Source organism: Dreissena polymorpha, chromosome 9, assembly GCF_020536995.1.
Source record: "Dreissena polymorpha isolate Duluth1 chromosome 9, UMN_Dpol_1.0, whole genome shotgun sequence".
Classification (NCBI taxonomy): domain Eukaryota; kingdom Metazoa; phylum Mollusca; class Bivalvia; order Myida; family Dreissenidae; genus Dreissena; species Dreissena polymorpha.
In genome coordinates this window covers 74,993,193-75,008,477 of record NC_068363.1, presented here as the reverse complement: position 1 = coordinate 75,008,477, position 15,285 = coordinate 74,993,193, and the positions used below count along the sequence as shown (strand labels likewise).

Below are 15,285 nucleotides of genomic sequence, written 5' to 3'. Positions count from 1 at the left end.
CGCTTTAAGGTTAAAGACGCCATGTTAGCGACTTTAGAGACAAAGTGGTTACTTCTATTTTTATAGTAGTGTAGATGAAGGACTCTTCCTATGTGTTAAAAATTTGAAATGTTAATTAAAATTAAACCGCGCGTGTTTTTCACATTTTTATTTGATTAAAATACGCTGCTGTCAGTTAGCATAGTATGCGAGTAAAACAAACAAATTAATTAATTATCATCTTTTCATTTCGATCGGAAATTGGCAGAAAGTTGTAACATCATCGACATAGAACTAATTATTTAATTATCACTTTTAAATTCAGATCAATAGACAGCTTGGAAATAATTAAAATATTGTCACGCTTCTTTTCATTTTTAATCTTTAATAATACGACATTTGCGACCGGCCGCTATTTTGTTTGCAGACGACAATATTAACTGTGTATTCAAAGTGCACAGTGTCTGCGCATGAATGACCGAATATTACTCCATAGCTCCACCCATTTTTACATTTCATTTAACAACGTCATTTCATGTGTAAGCGAGCTCAATGTTGATTGGCCAGCTAGCATGCGCACTTCAATAACAATAAGGTCAAGCGATGTCTCGTATACACGTGCAGACCGGTTATTGTTCACTGTTCAAACTGCGAACACTTTCATTGAAACAAAGAGAAAAATATAGAAAACCAATCCAGGTTTAATTGGTGGCTGTTTTCAATGAAATTTTACGAGATTTTAGCATTTTCTTCATCAGATTTTTTTCCATGGACCAAAAAAATCGTTAGGGTCGGGGGCAAAAAATAGGGTCGGTCGGGTTCCCTGAACCAAGACTATTTTTTTTTTTGGCCTTATAAACAAGAGCTGAAATCGTTAATTTGTTAAGCTTCATTAATAATTAGCTTTATTGATATGTTTCGTGAACAAAATATTTCAATATATTCCATAAAAAGATGTAATAATCATGACAAAGGAAATTAAATGCCCGGAATCCAAACAAAAGCATAATCGCCAAGACCGTAGCATCAGTTCTCTGCGTTAGGACCGCGAGATACTTTCGTACAAAGTCAATCCTTACTTAATTTCATTTTTAAAACCATTTTTTTCTATCGTATACATTATTCTATTCTCCTAAGCAAGATGTAATTTTTAAAACTGAACTCCAAATATAAACGCTACAAATCGGTATAAAGTACGAACATGTCAACCGTAAATCTAGACTCTAAAACGGTGTGATATTTGCAATAGTTAAAGTTATAACTCGCCGGGCTGCCCAAATCAGAAGAAAAACATAATATATATTTATATATCTGAAAACTACGTAACGTAGGCTTTCTAATGATATATAATTTGTCAAAATCGGCCGAGAAATGAAAGTATAATCTAAAAAATACGTAAGTGGGTACATTAACATGTATAACCTCGGCGTTTCGATGTACGCTAATCGATAGCTACTGGTTACGTAACAAAGTATCGACAAGCTATTTGCCGATACGGTCCCGTTTCATATCCGTCTCATCTAGAGTCCGTGGTATACTATAGTAGGTAACCAAATCAATATAATAATGTATATATGTTAGTAAGTTAAATGGCATTTCAGAACTAAATTCAATGAAATAACATTTCTAAACAAAATAAGAACAGAGATCAACAACGATTTTGACAAGGAGAAACATAATAATTTTGAAGGCAGTAAGGACAAACTATTACAAATACTATCAGTGACTGCAAAGTGATACATACACTTCTTTGAAGAAAGTCAAGCTATAATTCAGTGGTATTATTTAAAATAGCATTTCGTACAGACAATGCTTCCTTAACATATTTACACACGTTTAATATTTCAAATTTACAAGTTGATGTTAATAAACTATGAAACTTAACAACCGATGGATTTATGAAATAAAAACGTTTAATGAATTTTTGCCGTAGAAAACGGTAACATGAACAAACACAAATAAAATGGAGTTGATTACAACAAAGGCAATAACGTTCTTCACGGGGGATATTGTTGCTTGAGTATCTTCCTGTCTGAATTCTCAATGGATGGGCACAAGCTTCTATAAAATTGCTCTGGAAGTATAGTCATTAATTTGCAAACTTACCATAGAAGCTCTGCTTTATATTGTTTACGGGCTAATTGTTGTCTACTCGAAAGGGTGTTAACACCTTTTTCCATATTACATATTTTAGGTTTGATGTTACATATGCATTTTTGACTTAGCTGACTAACCCGGTACAGCTTAATAAATGTTGGAGCAATGACCAACCAGCAGACATGATTGAATAAATTACTACATTAATTGAACTTTATGAATTTAAAATTATGCGGATGAAGTATTGCGTCTTCAAACGATGCGGACCGAATGATGAGCGTTAAACTATCGTATCTGATACAGAAATAATTAGCAGGAACACAAGTTCTTCCCACCACTCGCCAAGCCCAATATATTAGCCCAAGCATGTTTACTTAGAGACGGTGTTCTTGCATTACTCAATACTGTTCATATTGCATTATGCGCACTTGTATATTTTAGACCATGTAATTATTGCTATTCGTTTATGTTTCTTTCCCTTGTGTACTTATGAAACTTCACGCTATGGGATTTTATAGTGAAAATTTAAATTGGGATGTGCCTACGAGTAGGCCAACGTTCAGCACATGATGCACAATCACGGGATATCATTGCAGGGGCGTAGATAATGGGGGGGCAGGGGGGGGCGGCCGCCCCCCCCCCCCAATATTTCGGCTAGTCATCGTTATATAAATAAATGTAAAATCCCAAAAAAATCGCCGCCCCAAAACCAGTATTTTTGTAATCACGCGCCGTCAGTGCAGAAGCCATGTGTCCCCTAGGTAAAATAATGGGATGGTTGGAACCTCTTAATGTTGATGGCAACATTATTCAGACACTATAATGTTTATTTAACTTGCCTGGAAAAACAACCCTTCTTCGAAACTGCTTGAATCATAAACACACTGTCAGTGCTAATGTCTTCACTGTTTATCTCAGACTGCAGAACATTCCAGGAATTAGACAGTAATGACCATTAGTATCATGTCAACAGTCTCTGCAATCAAATACGCGTGAAAAACATTCATTAGTTTGAAAATATTTTTGTTCTCTAAGTACATCAGTTATTATTTGATTAGAAATCATTGAAACAATATCATATATGTAATTGTTTAATGTTCAAAATGAGTATTCCTAATCAGCCTCGAAATTTTGCGTTTCCTAAGCGTACATTCGGGAAGAAAAAGCCAGAACAGCGTTCATTCCAATCTTGTTGGTTTGATTCCTTCACATGGCTCCACTACGATGAGGTATGTATATTAGTATTAAATTTTAATTTGCGATCGTTCTTATCTTTTCTGAACCTAACGTTGATCTAAATACAAACGAAATTTAGAAAAAAAGGCACAACATACAAAAAATACTCGTATTGTAAAAAAAAATGTTGCTTAATAATGTTTCTTATTATTATCATTAATATTTAACACAAAATTTATTACAATGTTATTCTTTTCAGAGCCGGGACCTTGCGTTCTGCCACCTCTGCATGGCGGCCAAGAAGTTGGGCAAGATCGGCAACACGAAGGTGGACGGCAGCTTCATCAGTGATGGCTTCTCCAAATGGAAAGCGGGTACCGAGAAGTTCCGGAAGCACGAAAAAAGCGAGTGCCACAAGGAGGCGGTCGAGCGACTGGTGACGCTTCCCGCCACGACGCGTGACGTGGGGGAGATGCTGTCAGCGGGGCACGCTAAGGAGAAGGCCGACAACCGGAAGCAGCTGCTGCAAATCCTACGCAGCATACGGTTCCTCGCACGCCAGGGCATCGCGCTACGTGGGCACGACGACGATGAGGGGAACTTCATGCAGCTGCTACAACACCACGGGGAGACGGACAGCTCTATTCTCGCGTGGCTGGAACGGAAGCGGGACAAGTTCGTCGCCCCTGATATCCAGAATGAAATACTCCAGCTCATGGCACTGCGCATCCTCCGTAAAGTGGCTAGCGACATCAAGACAAACGAGTTCTACACAATCATGGCTGACGAGACAACAGACAAGTCCAACCGAGAACAAGTGGTGGTAGTCTTCAGACACGTGGACGAGGACTTAAATGTGCACGAGGACTTTGTTGGGTTTCACCAAGTAAATTCCATTGACGCCACTACACTGACGTCGGTCATAGAAGACACTCTTCTAAGAATGAACCTATCCTTGAGCCAGTGCAGAGGGCAGTGTTATGACGGGGCCAGCAACATCACCGGAGCGAAGCGTGGTGTGGCGACCAACATCTTAGCAAAGGAGGAGCGAGCTGTGTTCACGCACTGCTACGGACATGCACTCAATCTGGCCGTTGGGGACTGTGTACGTCAGTGCAAGCTCTTGCGCGACACCATGGATACAGTGCATGAAGTCTCCAAACTGATTAAGTATTCACCAAAGAGGGACAGTACCTTACAGACCCTGAAGGAGGAGATGAGCCCCGATACCCCTGGTTTCCGTGTACTGTGCCCCACGAGATGGACAGTGCGTGCAGCAAGCCTGTGTAGTGTCTTAGACAACTACACTGTGTTACAGACCTTGTGGGACACCTGCTACGAGCAGACCAAAGACTCGGAGATCCGTTCCAGGATAGTAGGCGTGCGGTCCCAGATGGAGAGCTTCGACCTCTTCTTTGGTGTCCATCTGGGTTACATCATCCTGCGACATACAGACAACTTGAGCCGCACCCTACAACAGAAGGACATGTCCGCATCAGAGGGTCAGGCAGTTGCTTCAATGACGGTGGAAACATTGACCAGCAAGCGCTCCGACGATGCCTTCGACAAGTTTTGGGTTGACGTCAACAGCCAGCTCGATGACGTCGACGTAGGAGAGCCAGTGGTTCCCAGGCGACGCAAGATGCCGAAACGCTATGACGTTGGAACCGGGGCCCACGAGTATCCAGCCACAGCACGTGATCGGTACCGCCAGGTCTACTTTGAAGCATTCGATTTGGTGATCGCGTGTATCAAGGACAGATTCGATCAGCCAGGCTACAAAACCTACAGATCCCTCCAAGACCTTCTGGTGTGCTGCGCCTGTGGTGGTGACTACGCCACTCATCTGCGGAGCGTGATGGACTTCTACAGGGACGACTTCAACGAGCAGGCGCTCACCACTCAGCTGGAGACGTACCAGGTCGCCGTACGGGACAAGAAGGTCAAGACCATCACGGACATTGTCACGTTCTTCCGCGACTTGTCTCCTGAGTCTCGCCTCTTTTTCTCGGAGGTGATGCGCGTCCTCCGCCACGTCCTGGTAATGCCCGCCACCAACGCCACCAGCGAGAGGTCCTTCTCCGGCCTGAGACGCCTGAAGACGTACCTCCGGACGTCTATGACACAGGAGAGACTCACCCACCTCATGACGCTCCACGTGCACAGGTGTGCTACCGACGCAATGGACTTGTTAGATGTTGCCAATGAGTTCGTCAGTGTGAATGAATCACGGTTAACTATCTTCGGGAAGTTTTCATAGAATGTGACACTTGGCATTAACATTACGCGAACAGTGCATGATAAATTGTGGCTTAAAAATGAATTATCCGTAATTTTTGTTTATTTAACTTAATTTAATAATATTTATTCATCCTGGTTCAGTATTTTAATAGTGCTCGAAATGTGGATACATTCTTTACTAATCATGTCATATTGTATTGGTTGTTGTGTATTTTCATGTGATTATTTATAACACTCTCCCATTTTCAGGTGTTAAATATGTCCATCAGTAATAAAATATATCCGTTGTGAATGTAATGTTAATGTTTTTATTTTTCATATCACTTGTAAAACTCCGTCATTAAAATACATAAACATTTACTAAATTTTATGTTGTAATTAGAGTTTTTGGAAAGAAAACAATAACATTTATATCAACATGAAAGTTCCCCAAAAACGCACCATTTTAATTGTAATTGTAATTTTTTTCGGAACCACGGAGGAGGACAACCCTCTCAAACGAACCTCTTTATGTTCCCAGTACAGAAACTGGACCGCCCCCCCAATGTTGGGAGGTTATCTACGCCCCTGCATTGCACGGTCAGCCTGTCTGAAAACCGTCGATGAAAGCCAGAATGGGCAACCGACGTTTGCCCATTTGCTGTTGATAATAAAGTGTGTTTTAAATTGTATATCGAAAAGTATCTTTGTTAGATTTTTTCAATTGTAAAACGCAACTCAATAGAAATGGGGGATTTGGATGTGTGGAAAACAAAATGCGCCTCAATGCGATTCGAGCGTACCATATATTTAAATCGTTAATTAAAACTAATGTTAAATACATTAAATATTCCATGTGAGGACGATATAATAAGTGCATATGCAGTATCTTTTATACCTTAGTTTACATACTAGCAGTTTGACTACATTACACTATTTTCTATGTGTCTTATATTTTACAAATACCAGCATGTACACTTGTCTAAATGTTTACATGAAATTTGATAAGTACTATGTATTGATGTATAAATTAATTTTCTAAAATATTGTATACATAATACGGATAGCAGAATCAACGGGGTTACCCGGGTTCTACACACGGGCTTGACAGAGTGTAAACACACAGTTAAGAAATTTATTTTGCAAATATCTCAAGTTATTGAAATACATTTGCAAAAATCTTAAGTGTATAAAAGGCAGTTTTGCTAGAAGTTTGTGCCGATATCTTTATGTATAAGAATAAAGTCTTGAATACGTCTGAAATCGTTGACAACATTGCAAGTAGCGTGAAACATAGCCGTGTATAATGAATGCAGTAGATACCGATTAAGTAAACATTATCACAGGCTTATTCAAAGACGTATAGATCTAATAGTTTATAGGTTTTTGGCTTATTAAATTAAGTAATTCTGATGTATTACACATTGCCATAAGCAGCATACACACACCTGTCTTTTATGCACTAGTTCAAATTCTTAAGAAATATTATTTTAAAAAGTTATTTGAATAAAGCACCACTTACCGTCGCGTAAACACCCATTAAAGTTAAAAGGAGAAACCCCACAAAGTCACGTGATCCTGCACCCTGAATAAACATTTCATTCGGTAGATTGCAGCGACTAAAAACTCAGAAAAAAACAACAATCAAAGCTTTGTTTTCTATTAAATTTTCTAAGAAAATATTAAATCTTAATTAAGGATAAATTGTACACCGAATATCATTAAAAAAAGAAAGATGTTTCTTGTTTCAAATAATTCATACTATTGAATGTAATGTATCCTTTGTTATGTACACGCACCTGCTGTACCCATAGTTACGCCTCAGCATCCACAAGGTGGCGCGCCAGCCGCTGTAGCCGATAGTAAACAACATGGCGACAGGCTTTGCAGGTCACGTAGCAAATTCTGGAATAAAGCAGCGCTACATCCCAGACGAAGATCCTGAATATGATCCTTCGCTGCCGTATGGAGGGAAGGTGTTTCTAGCGAGGAAAAAGAAGCCAGATCCATTTCACATTCGTGCGTTTGAGGTAAAAAACGGTTCCGAAATGCTAAGTTTTTGCGTGATATTGATAATGTTAATCTTAATGACTTAAAGTTTAAAAATAATTGTAACTGATATAAAGAATTAAAGGACTATTTCAAACATGTGTTTCGTGTAAAATTCAGTTTTGAATTTTAAATTTATAAAATGCTTAATAATCAGTAAACAGAGGCGTATCCAGAATTTTTTCAGAGGGGGGGCTCAACTGCATGGGGAGGGTGCGGGAGGGGGGTCCCCTCCCGTCAACATTTTTTTTGTGGAAATGGCACCTTAAAATGATGCAATTTCCTGCTATCTAATCAGCATTTTGCATGATAAAAGTGAATGTAAAACAAAAAAGAACTTGAGTTCAGACATCAAGTGTGACACACAGACAGACAGACAGTGGTAAATAAAATGTCTCCCAAACCACTAAAGAGGGTGCCGGAGAGCTGAAAATAGATAAAGTAATCGAAGATAAGTAATTCAATTCAAAGTTTTCAATAAATTTTCTTTTCATTAAATTAAAAAGTACAATTTGAACACAATCAAATTTTTTAGAAAGTACCTGATAGCAGCAACAGACTCATTTTCAGTTGGTTCATTAGTTTTTTGTTTCTTGTTCCTAATGGATTCAGTTGTTACCTGTTGGCGTTTCATTTTGAAAATGATTTAGTTTCATACTAGCCAAGTAATTCTTTATTTTTGAGTCCTTTTTAATTTCAACAAGTGATGTGTTTGTTAGAAACGCACAATGCCCCCTACTGCACCGCTTTGAATATTTTTTTTTTTTTTATATCCCTTTAAAAATATTACTTCCCTTGTGTAAATGATCTGTACCTGCCAAATAATATAAAATAGAAATTATCTCCCTTTAAGGTTTGTTACTTCCCTTGGATTTTGTTTTTTGACCTATGACCTTGAAGGATGACATTGACCACCACTCAAAATGTGCAGCTCCATGAGATGCACATGCATGCCAAATATCAAGTTGCAATCTTCAATATTACAAAAGTTATGGCTAAAGTTAATGTTTTCGGACGGAAGCACAGACTGACAGACAGACAGTTCAACTGCTATATGCCACTCTACCGAGGGCATAAAAACTGGATGAACATCAAAGCAGTTAGCCCAATGTATAAAAAACAAAACAAATTAATTGCCATTTGTTAAGTGTGCTGTTGAATTTCAATGGCAATAACTTGTTACTCAAAAGGATCATCACTCACTCTTAATTTCTACAAATTGAAATATTGTTTTTGACAATTCCATGCGGAAGCCATTTATAAACATTTACCTATTTAAATTCATCAAAGAAACTTACCGAAAAATAAATTATGAATGTCCGTTGCGTTTGTTTAAACTCTTTAATTACTACAAATTGAAATATTTTTTTTCAAAGTCCCATGGGGCAGCCATTTGTAAACATTTAACTATAGCTAAATGTATCGATGAATTTCATTAGTTGAATGTATCTCCATCAGCCAATAAAATAACGCAGTTTATCACTAACAGCAATGAAGCGTGAAGTTTAGCTGGCGAGCGTTAGATCGTCTGTACACATGCCTGGGGGCTAATCACACAAATCGACAGCTGTTTATGGCTTAATTAGGGGCATATGACAGGAAATACACAAGTGGATTGAAACTGTAAGGGGCTCATTTTTTAAATCGTATCTAGCCAGCCAGCTGGGGGGGCTTTAGCCCCCTAGCCCCCCACCTTAATACGCCCCTGAGTAAAGCATACTTACAGTTATTTTTGGCTGAAATGAATTGATCTTGAATTAGTTGGAATGGTATTGGATAATTGTCTGCTTTTTCATTGTGATTGTTGCCAACGTCAGTCTTTGTGAATAATTTATAAGGTTTATTGACTTGGTTGAATTTAGGCATAGAACTTTTATCAATTGTGAAATTTAAAAGTATTAGGCCTACAATTTTTTTTCATAAATTGCAAATATTTAAGCTAAAGAGAGGAACATTTTGTATCTTTGAGTTTTGTGTTCTGATTATTTCTAACTCATGAAATTGTATGCACAGTAAACCACACATTTATAAAATGCATGGACTATTTGAGTATAACATAATAAATTTAACTAACATGATTTTGTTAGCAAGGCTGTTTTCGGAGAAAACCTGAGCTATTTTCATAACCAGCTCGTCGTCCGCCATCCGCAGTAGGTGTCTTGCTAAAACCTTAACATTGGCTATAACTTTTTAAATATTGAAGATAGCACCTTGATATTTGGCATTCATGTGTATCTCATGGAGCTGCACATTTTGAGTGGTAAAATTTCAAGGTGAACATCATCCTTCAAGGTCTAGGGTCGAAAAAACAAAGTCATGGGAAGTAATAAGCTTTAAATGGACATAGTTATCTGACCTGCCCACGTATATATTTTTGGTAAATAAATCAAAGCGGCGCAGTAGGGGGCATTGTGTTTCTGACAAACACATTGTGGTAAAAGGTCAAGGTCAAGATCATCCTTTACGGTCTACGGTAAAAAATACAAATTTAAGGGAAGTAATAAGCTTTAAAAAGGGAGATAATTATTCAATATTGAACATTTGGAATGCATGTGTATCTCATGGAGCTGCACATTTCGAGTGGTCAATCACAGTCACGGTAGTGGCTTTTAATTATTTGCTACTAAAAATAGAGATTTGTTAGAGACAATTATTTTCAAGGGAAGTAATTTATATTATTATTAATCTCATATTATATATTTCCTTACCAAGAATTGAAGTTTTTTCACAGTTACTGTACAGATTTACAGATTTATTATTTTGATTATTTATAACTCAAATGATTGATTTGCCAAAGTTTTATTTTTAATGATATAATTATAATTTCTTTGATGTTCATTACATACCTGTGGACTTTTGTCCATAGATACATGTTCAACTCTGGCAATGAGCTCTTTTAAACCACAGGCCTTGGTTGTCAGTGATGTCTGACATGGTCATAATTGACTGTGAGACCCTCCCCCCCCCCCCTCCCCGGTTGGATTGGACAAAATTCAAGAGAAGTAATAAGCTTCAAAGGGAGATGATTTCTATACCTGCCAAATGATAAATAGCAATTTTATTTCAAAGCGGCGCAATAGGGAACACTTCTCTTGATATAATTATCATTTCTTACCTGTTCTAATTTGTGAATGCTAGTTTCCATTAAATACCAGTGGACTTAAGTCCATACATACATGATGAACTCTGGCTATGATCTCTTTGATAAACCACAGGCCTTGGTTGCCAGTGATGTCTGACGTGGTCATTTTTGACTGTCTACAGACCTCCCCCCCCCCCCCCCCCCCCCCCCCCCCCCCGTCCCGGTTTGGATTGGGCAAAATCCAAGGGAAGTAATAAAGCTTTAAAGGGAGATGATGTCTATACCTGCAAAATGATAAATAGAAATTGTATTTCAAAGTGGCGCAGTAGGGGGCATTGTGTTTGTGACAACACATCTCTTGTTGGGTCACTAGGTCAAAGGTCAAGGTCACTGTGACCTCTAAAAAAAATAATTCTGACAAGCTTTCGCAGCCTATCTTGGCACCCGTTATGCTTTGCTCTTGTTTATGTTTTTATTTTTATGTTATATAAAAGTTTTCATTAATATAAATATTGTCTTTCCAGGCGTTTGCCATTTTTGCAACTGTGGCATTTGCAATCTACGCTTACTTCTACTTTGATCACCTGCATTTTCATGTCACACATGCATACGCCCACCTGGGGTACCCCTCAGCACAACATCAAGTTGGACAAAGATACCTGCATGGTAAATATACAGATTTTTTTCACCATTTTTGGAATGGATCCAGGGGCCTTCAGATTGGGAATAATCACGCCCTTAAAGGGGCCTTCTCACAGATTTTGGCATGTATTGAAGTTTGTCATTAAATGCTTTATATTGATAAATATAAACATTGGATCTACAAAAGTCCAGTAAAATATCAAGAATAAAATCAAAGTAAGAAAAGAAAGTCACCCTCAACTGGGCTCAAACCACTGACCCCTGGAGTAAAAGTCTATTGCTTAGACCACTCTTTGTGTTTGCAAAAAAAATTAGTCCAGCCAAGTCCGGCTAGTTTTTGTTACAAATCTTGATTTTCTTTGGTGGCTAATTTATAACAAGGGCATTGACTTCATTTGATATTCATAAAAGTTGTGTGTGTGGGGGGGGGGGGCATACCTGTTTTAAACAATCTCTGTGCCAGTAAGACCCTGCCTGCTAGCTCAGTTGGTAGAGGGCTGGACTACATATCCGAGGATCGCAAGTTCAATCCATGGCCTGGCAAGATAACTTGTGTGGGGATAGGTCATGACATTGTTTTAATGGCCATTCATTTTCACCTCTGAATCAAATAGGGCAGTTGTCAGTTACTTGCCTTAACCCTTTACCACTTAGATACTTATTTTGACGCATGTGTAGTCCCTCAGAAAGTTAAATTTAATTAAAGACCTTTCTTACTAAATTCAAATTTAAAAGGCTGCATTTTCAACCCTCAGATACTGATGAGCAGCAAACAGCATAAAACCTGAACAGACTGCGAGTTACTTGCAGGTTGTTCTGGTTTTATGCTGTTTGCACAACGCCATTTTCTTTTTGCTTCTTAGTGGGAAAGGCGTAATTAAGTATGTGCTCTTATGACTTAGAAACTTGCAATCTCAAATAGAAGTGAAAGTTTGCTAAGTTGGACAGCCATGTTATGACTGAAATACTGTTGAACATGACAAAACAAAAAATCCAACAAAAATATACTCAAATCTTGTTACTATATTTTTTTTTAAGTTTAGAATGTACACAAGCATTATTTTATATTTGCATGTCTCCCTTTGATTTGTTAGAAACATTTATATGTGTTTACTTACAGGCAAGGGTGTGGACAAAGACCATGAGAAGTCCATGGAGTGGTTTCGGTAAAAAATTGCAATTAAAATGTTGTTATTGCATTTAGTGACATATTATTTATTTTTAGCATATTAGACTAAGCAAGAGAAGCTCAAGTCCTTTTTTGTTGAATCAATACTAAGTCTTTGTGTCTTTGGGAAGATATCAAGAAGGTCCCCAAAGTGGGATCCAAGCAAAGACAATTTGCTGTAGAATAGACTTAGTGGGTACAGTTTCTGCCTAGCAACCAGGAGGTCATGTATTCAATACCCACTGTGGATGCATTTTTTGGCTCTCTTTTAAAGATGTGTACTGGTTAGACCCTGGAAACAGACTCAAGAGCATTTAAATTAGCCTTACGCTTTTGATGCAATTGAGCTTAAATGAGTCGGTTTAAACTAACCACAGACAGGTTTTTTAACCTTATAAAATAGAAGCGGATTAAAAACATCTTCTTAAAGAAATATATCATTTCCAAAATCAGCTATTCAAGTGATATTTCTTCCCAAAATCTATAAGCTAGGGCTTTTTTCCAATGAAATTTTTCCTAAATATTATTTCCCAAATCAGCCTTTTAAGGGATATTTTCTCCCAACCAGATAAAGGCTCTTCCCAACAAAAAGAGAAAAAAAACTAACTAAATGACCTTGATTACAAGGGGGACATCATTTCCGCTACACCACCGTTTTTAACCTTGGTTTGATTTGTGGATTTGTAAACCCTATATGGGTTTAATTAATACCAGTACTTTTTCAAATATTTTTTTGTTTTTATAAAATAGTTATTTTCTTTACATTAAGCAAAGCTATAGCATGCAGTAATTACAATACATTATATTAAACCTTTAGACAAAAAACAACCTGACACATTGTTTACCCTTAGCCAAGGACAACTGATCATTTACAAAATTATAATCATTTACAATTCTTTCTTGTACATCATTTACACGACTTGTTATCGACCAACAGTTTTAACAAAATAACACAGTTACCTTACCTTGGCTTATCCGCTGGCACAAGCCAGTCAGCTCTTAGTCTTAGCCACAAAAACTGTACGAGATCCAGAAGAAACCCCATAATGATTGCTTTACTGGCCTGTAAAAATATCAAGTAAAGTACCAGTTCATAGTTTATTGGCAAATTAATTAGATTATATATCCTGTAATACGTGTACAATATTACTAAATTGCCAGTAGTGGCAGGCATTTTCCTTGTAGTAAATATGACATTTAGGGATTTGGAATTTTCGTGACAAATATAAGTCATTATGACAATTCAAAATTATAAGATAAAGTATATAATAAAAATATATATAGCTACTGATACATACTTTGTTAGATGTAATTTAAATAAATGTGAGATATAATAATCATAAGACAGTTATTGAAAAAAAAAATCAAATTGGGTTTTTTTCCAATGGGGATTTTGTTTACCATTTCTCTTTGGTAATTGGTGTGTTCAATGGCAAGGAAATGGCCAGTTATTCATTTGGGACTCCTGCACTCCATTGTGAAATCAGTTCAAATTTTTACCAATGGTTGACAGGAAGGCTGCCGAACAAGGCCACGCTCATGCCTCATACAACCTGGCAGTGGGTCATTTGAAGGGGATCAAAACAGACCTAAAACCAGGGTAAGAATAATTTTACTATTGGAGCCACAGTATGGGAAAATGGAGCTTAATGTAAGTGCGTAAGGTGTCATCCTAGATTAGCCTGTGCAGTCTGCACAGATTAATCAGGGTCTTAACATTCAGCATGTATGGTATATTTCATTTAAAGAAAGTCTCATGGTGAAATATCCATCTTAGGCAGAAAGTGTTTCTCTGATTAGCCTGTGTGGGCATATCAGAGATAAACTTAGGCATTTAAGGAGGCATTTTAGGCACTATTCTTTACACATATGCATTAAGCCCAATTTTCCAAGAGCTGGTCTTATTTTGTGCTTAACCCTTTGCATGCTGGGTAATTTGTCTTCTGCTAAAATGTCGTCTGCTGAATTTCTAAAATTAGCATTTTCTTCGATTTTTTTCAAAGAATACTATCAGAATAGCAAACAGTTTGGATCCTGATGAGACGCCAGGTTCTGTGGCGTCTCATCAGGATCCAAACTGTTTGCAAAGGCCTTCAAAATTCGGTTCCCGCACTGAAAGGGCTAAACCATCCCTACCACTTTGAAAAGAGGGGGTAATACAGGATTCACCAAGACGTCTTTCCATACACACAAACTTTTCTTGCAGTACAACTTTGAAAAGTCAACTTTTAAACCTACATGCATTGATCATTAGAAAAGTTTTGCATATGAAATCATGTGTTAACTTAAGGCAAAGCATGCCTCAACTTCAAGGGATGCATTTTGCAACAAATAGCATGCTTAATTGGGCGCTAAACAGTAGAATTTGTCATCTTTTTTCCCCTTCTTTTCTGTGTACATGTAAAGTGCAATTGCTGTACAGACTCGAAATGACTATGTTAAAGCAAAATGCTTTACATGTTATTAAAGTGATATTATGGGCATCTATTCTAACAGTTTATAGGTGTCTATCACAGCCGTTGTTTATTTTTGGTGTTTTAACTTCATAAACACTTATATTTGTTTATGCAGCATCAACATACTAAAACAATATCCCAGAAGAGAAAAAGAATGCATTTGAATATCAACTGTACTTTCGTTTGACAACTGATCACGCATGTACAATGTGAACCTAAATAAAGTTTTAGTGCAGATTCGTTTATACGACACAAAGACACCATTTTCATTTACAGATCATTTCGGCTTACAGGACTGGGTGGGTCACGTAAATTATATCATATAAAATATATTTTTTATAAACAACTGGTAGCAAGATGAGTTGCAGATTATTGGTCAGTAACCACATTTTAACTTACTCTGTTGACCTGTTAAT

General features: G+C 37.4%; 2 protein-coding genes across 3 annotated transcripts in view; both read left to right on the top strand.

The window, feature by feature from the left end:
- The first annotated feature begins 2,949 nt into the window (after positions 1-2,949).
- Positions 2,950-7,328, top strand: LOC127846174 (zinc finger MYM-type protein 1-like). The gene is made up of 3 exons (XM_052377350.1): positions 2,950-3,305; positions 3,512-5,464; positions 7,287-7,328. Exons 1-3 carry the CDS (start codon positions 3,171-3,173, stop codon positions 7,326-7,328), a joined length of 2,130 nt encoding a protein of 709 aa, XP_052233310.1. The 5' UTR covers positions 2,950-3,170.
- The window catches only part of LOC127844692 (uncharacterized protein HI_1625-like), a 331,821-nt gene continuing 323,843 nt past the window's right edge, over positions 7,308-15,285 (top strand). For both annotated transcript variants that reach the window (XR_008032867.1, XM_052375124.1), the window contains exons 1-4: positions 7,308-7,502; positions 11,128-11,269; positions 12,366-12,411; positions 13,927-14,013. Coding sequence is in view for 1 of the 2 variants with exons in the window: in XM_052375124.1 (XP_052231084.1) it covers positions 7,344-7,502; positions 11,128-11,269; positions 12,366-12,411; positions 13,927-14,013 (434 nt within the window). In the remaining variant the exon portion in view is untranslated. The remainder of the gene's footprint in view (positions 7,503-11,127; positions 11,270-12,365; positions 12,412-13,926; positions 14,014-15,285) is intronic.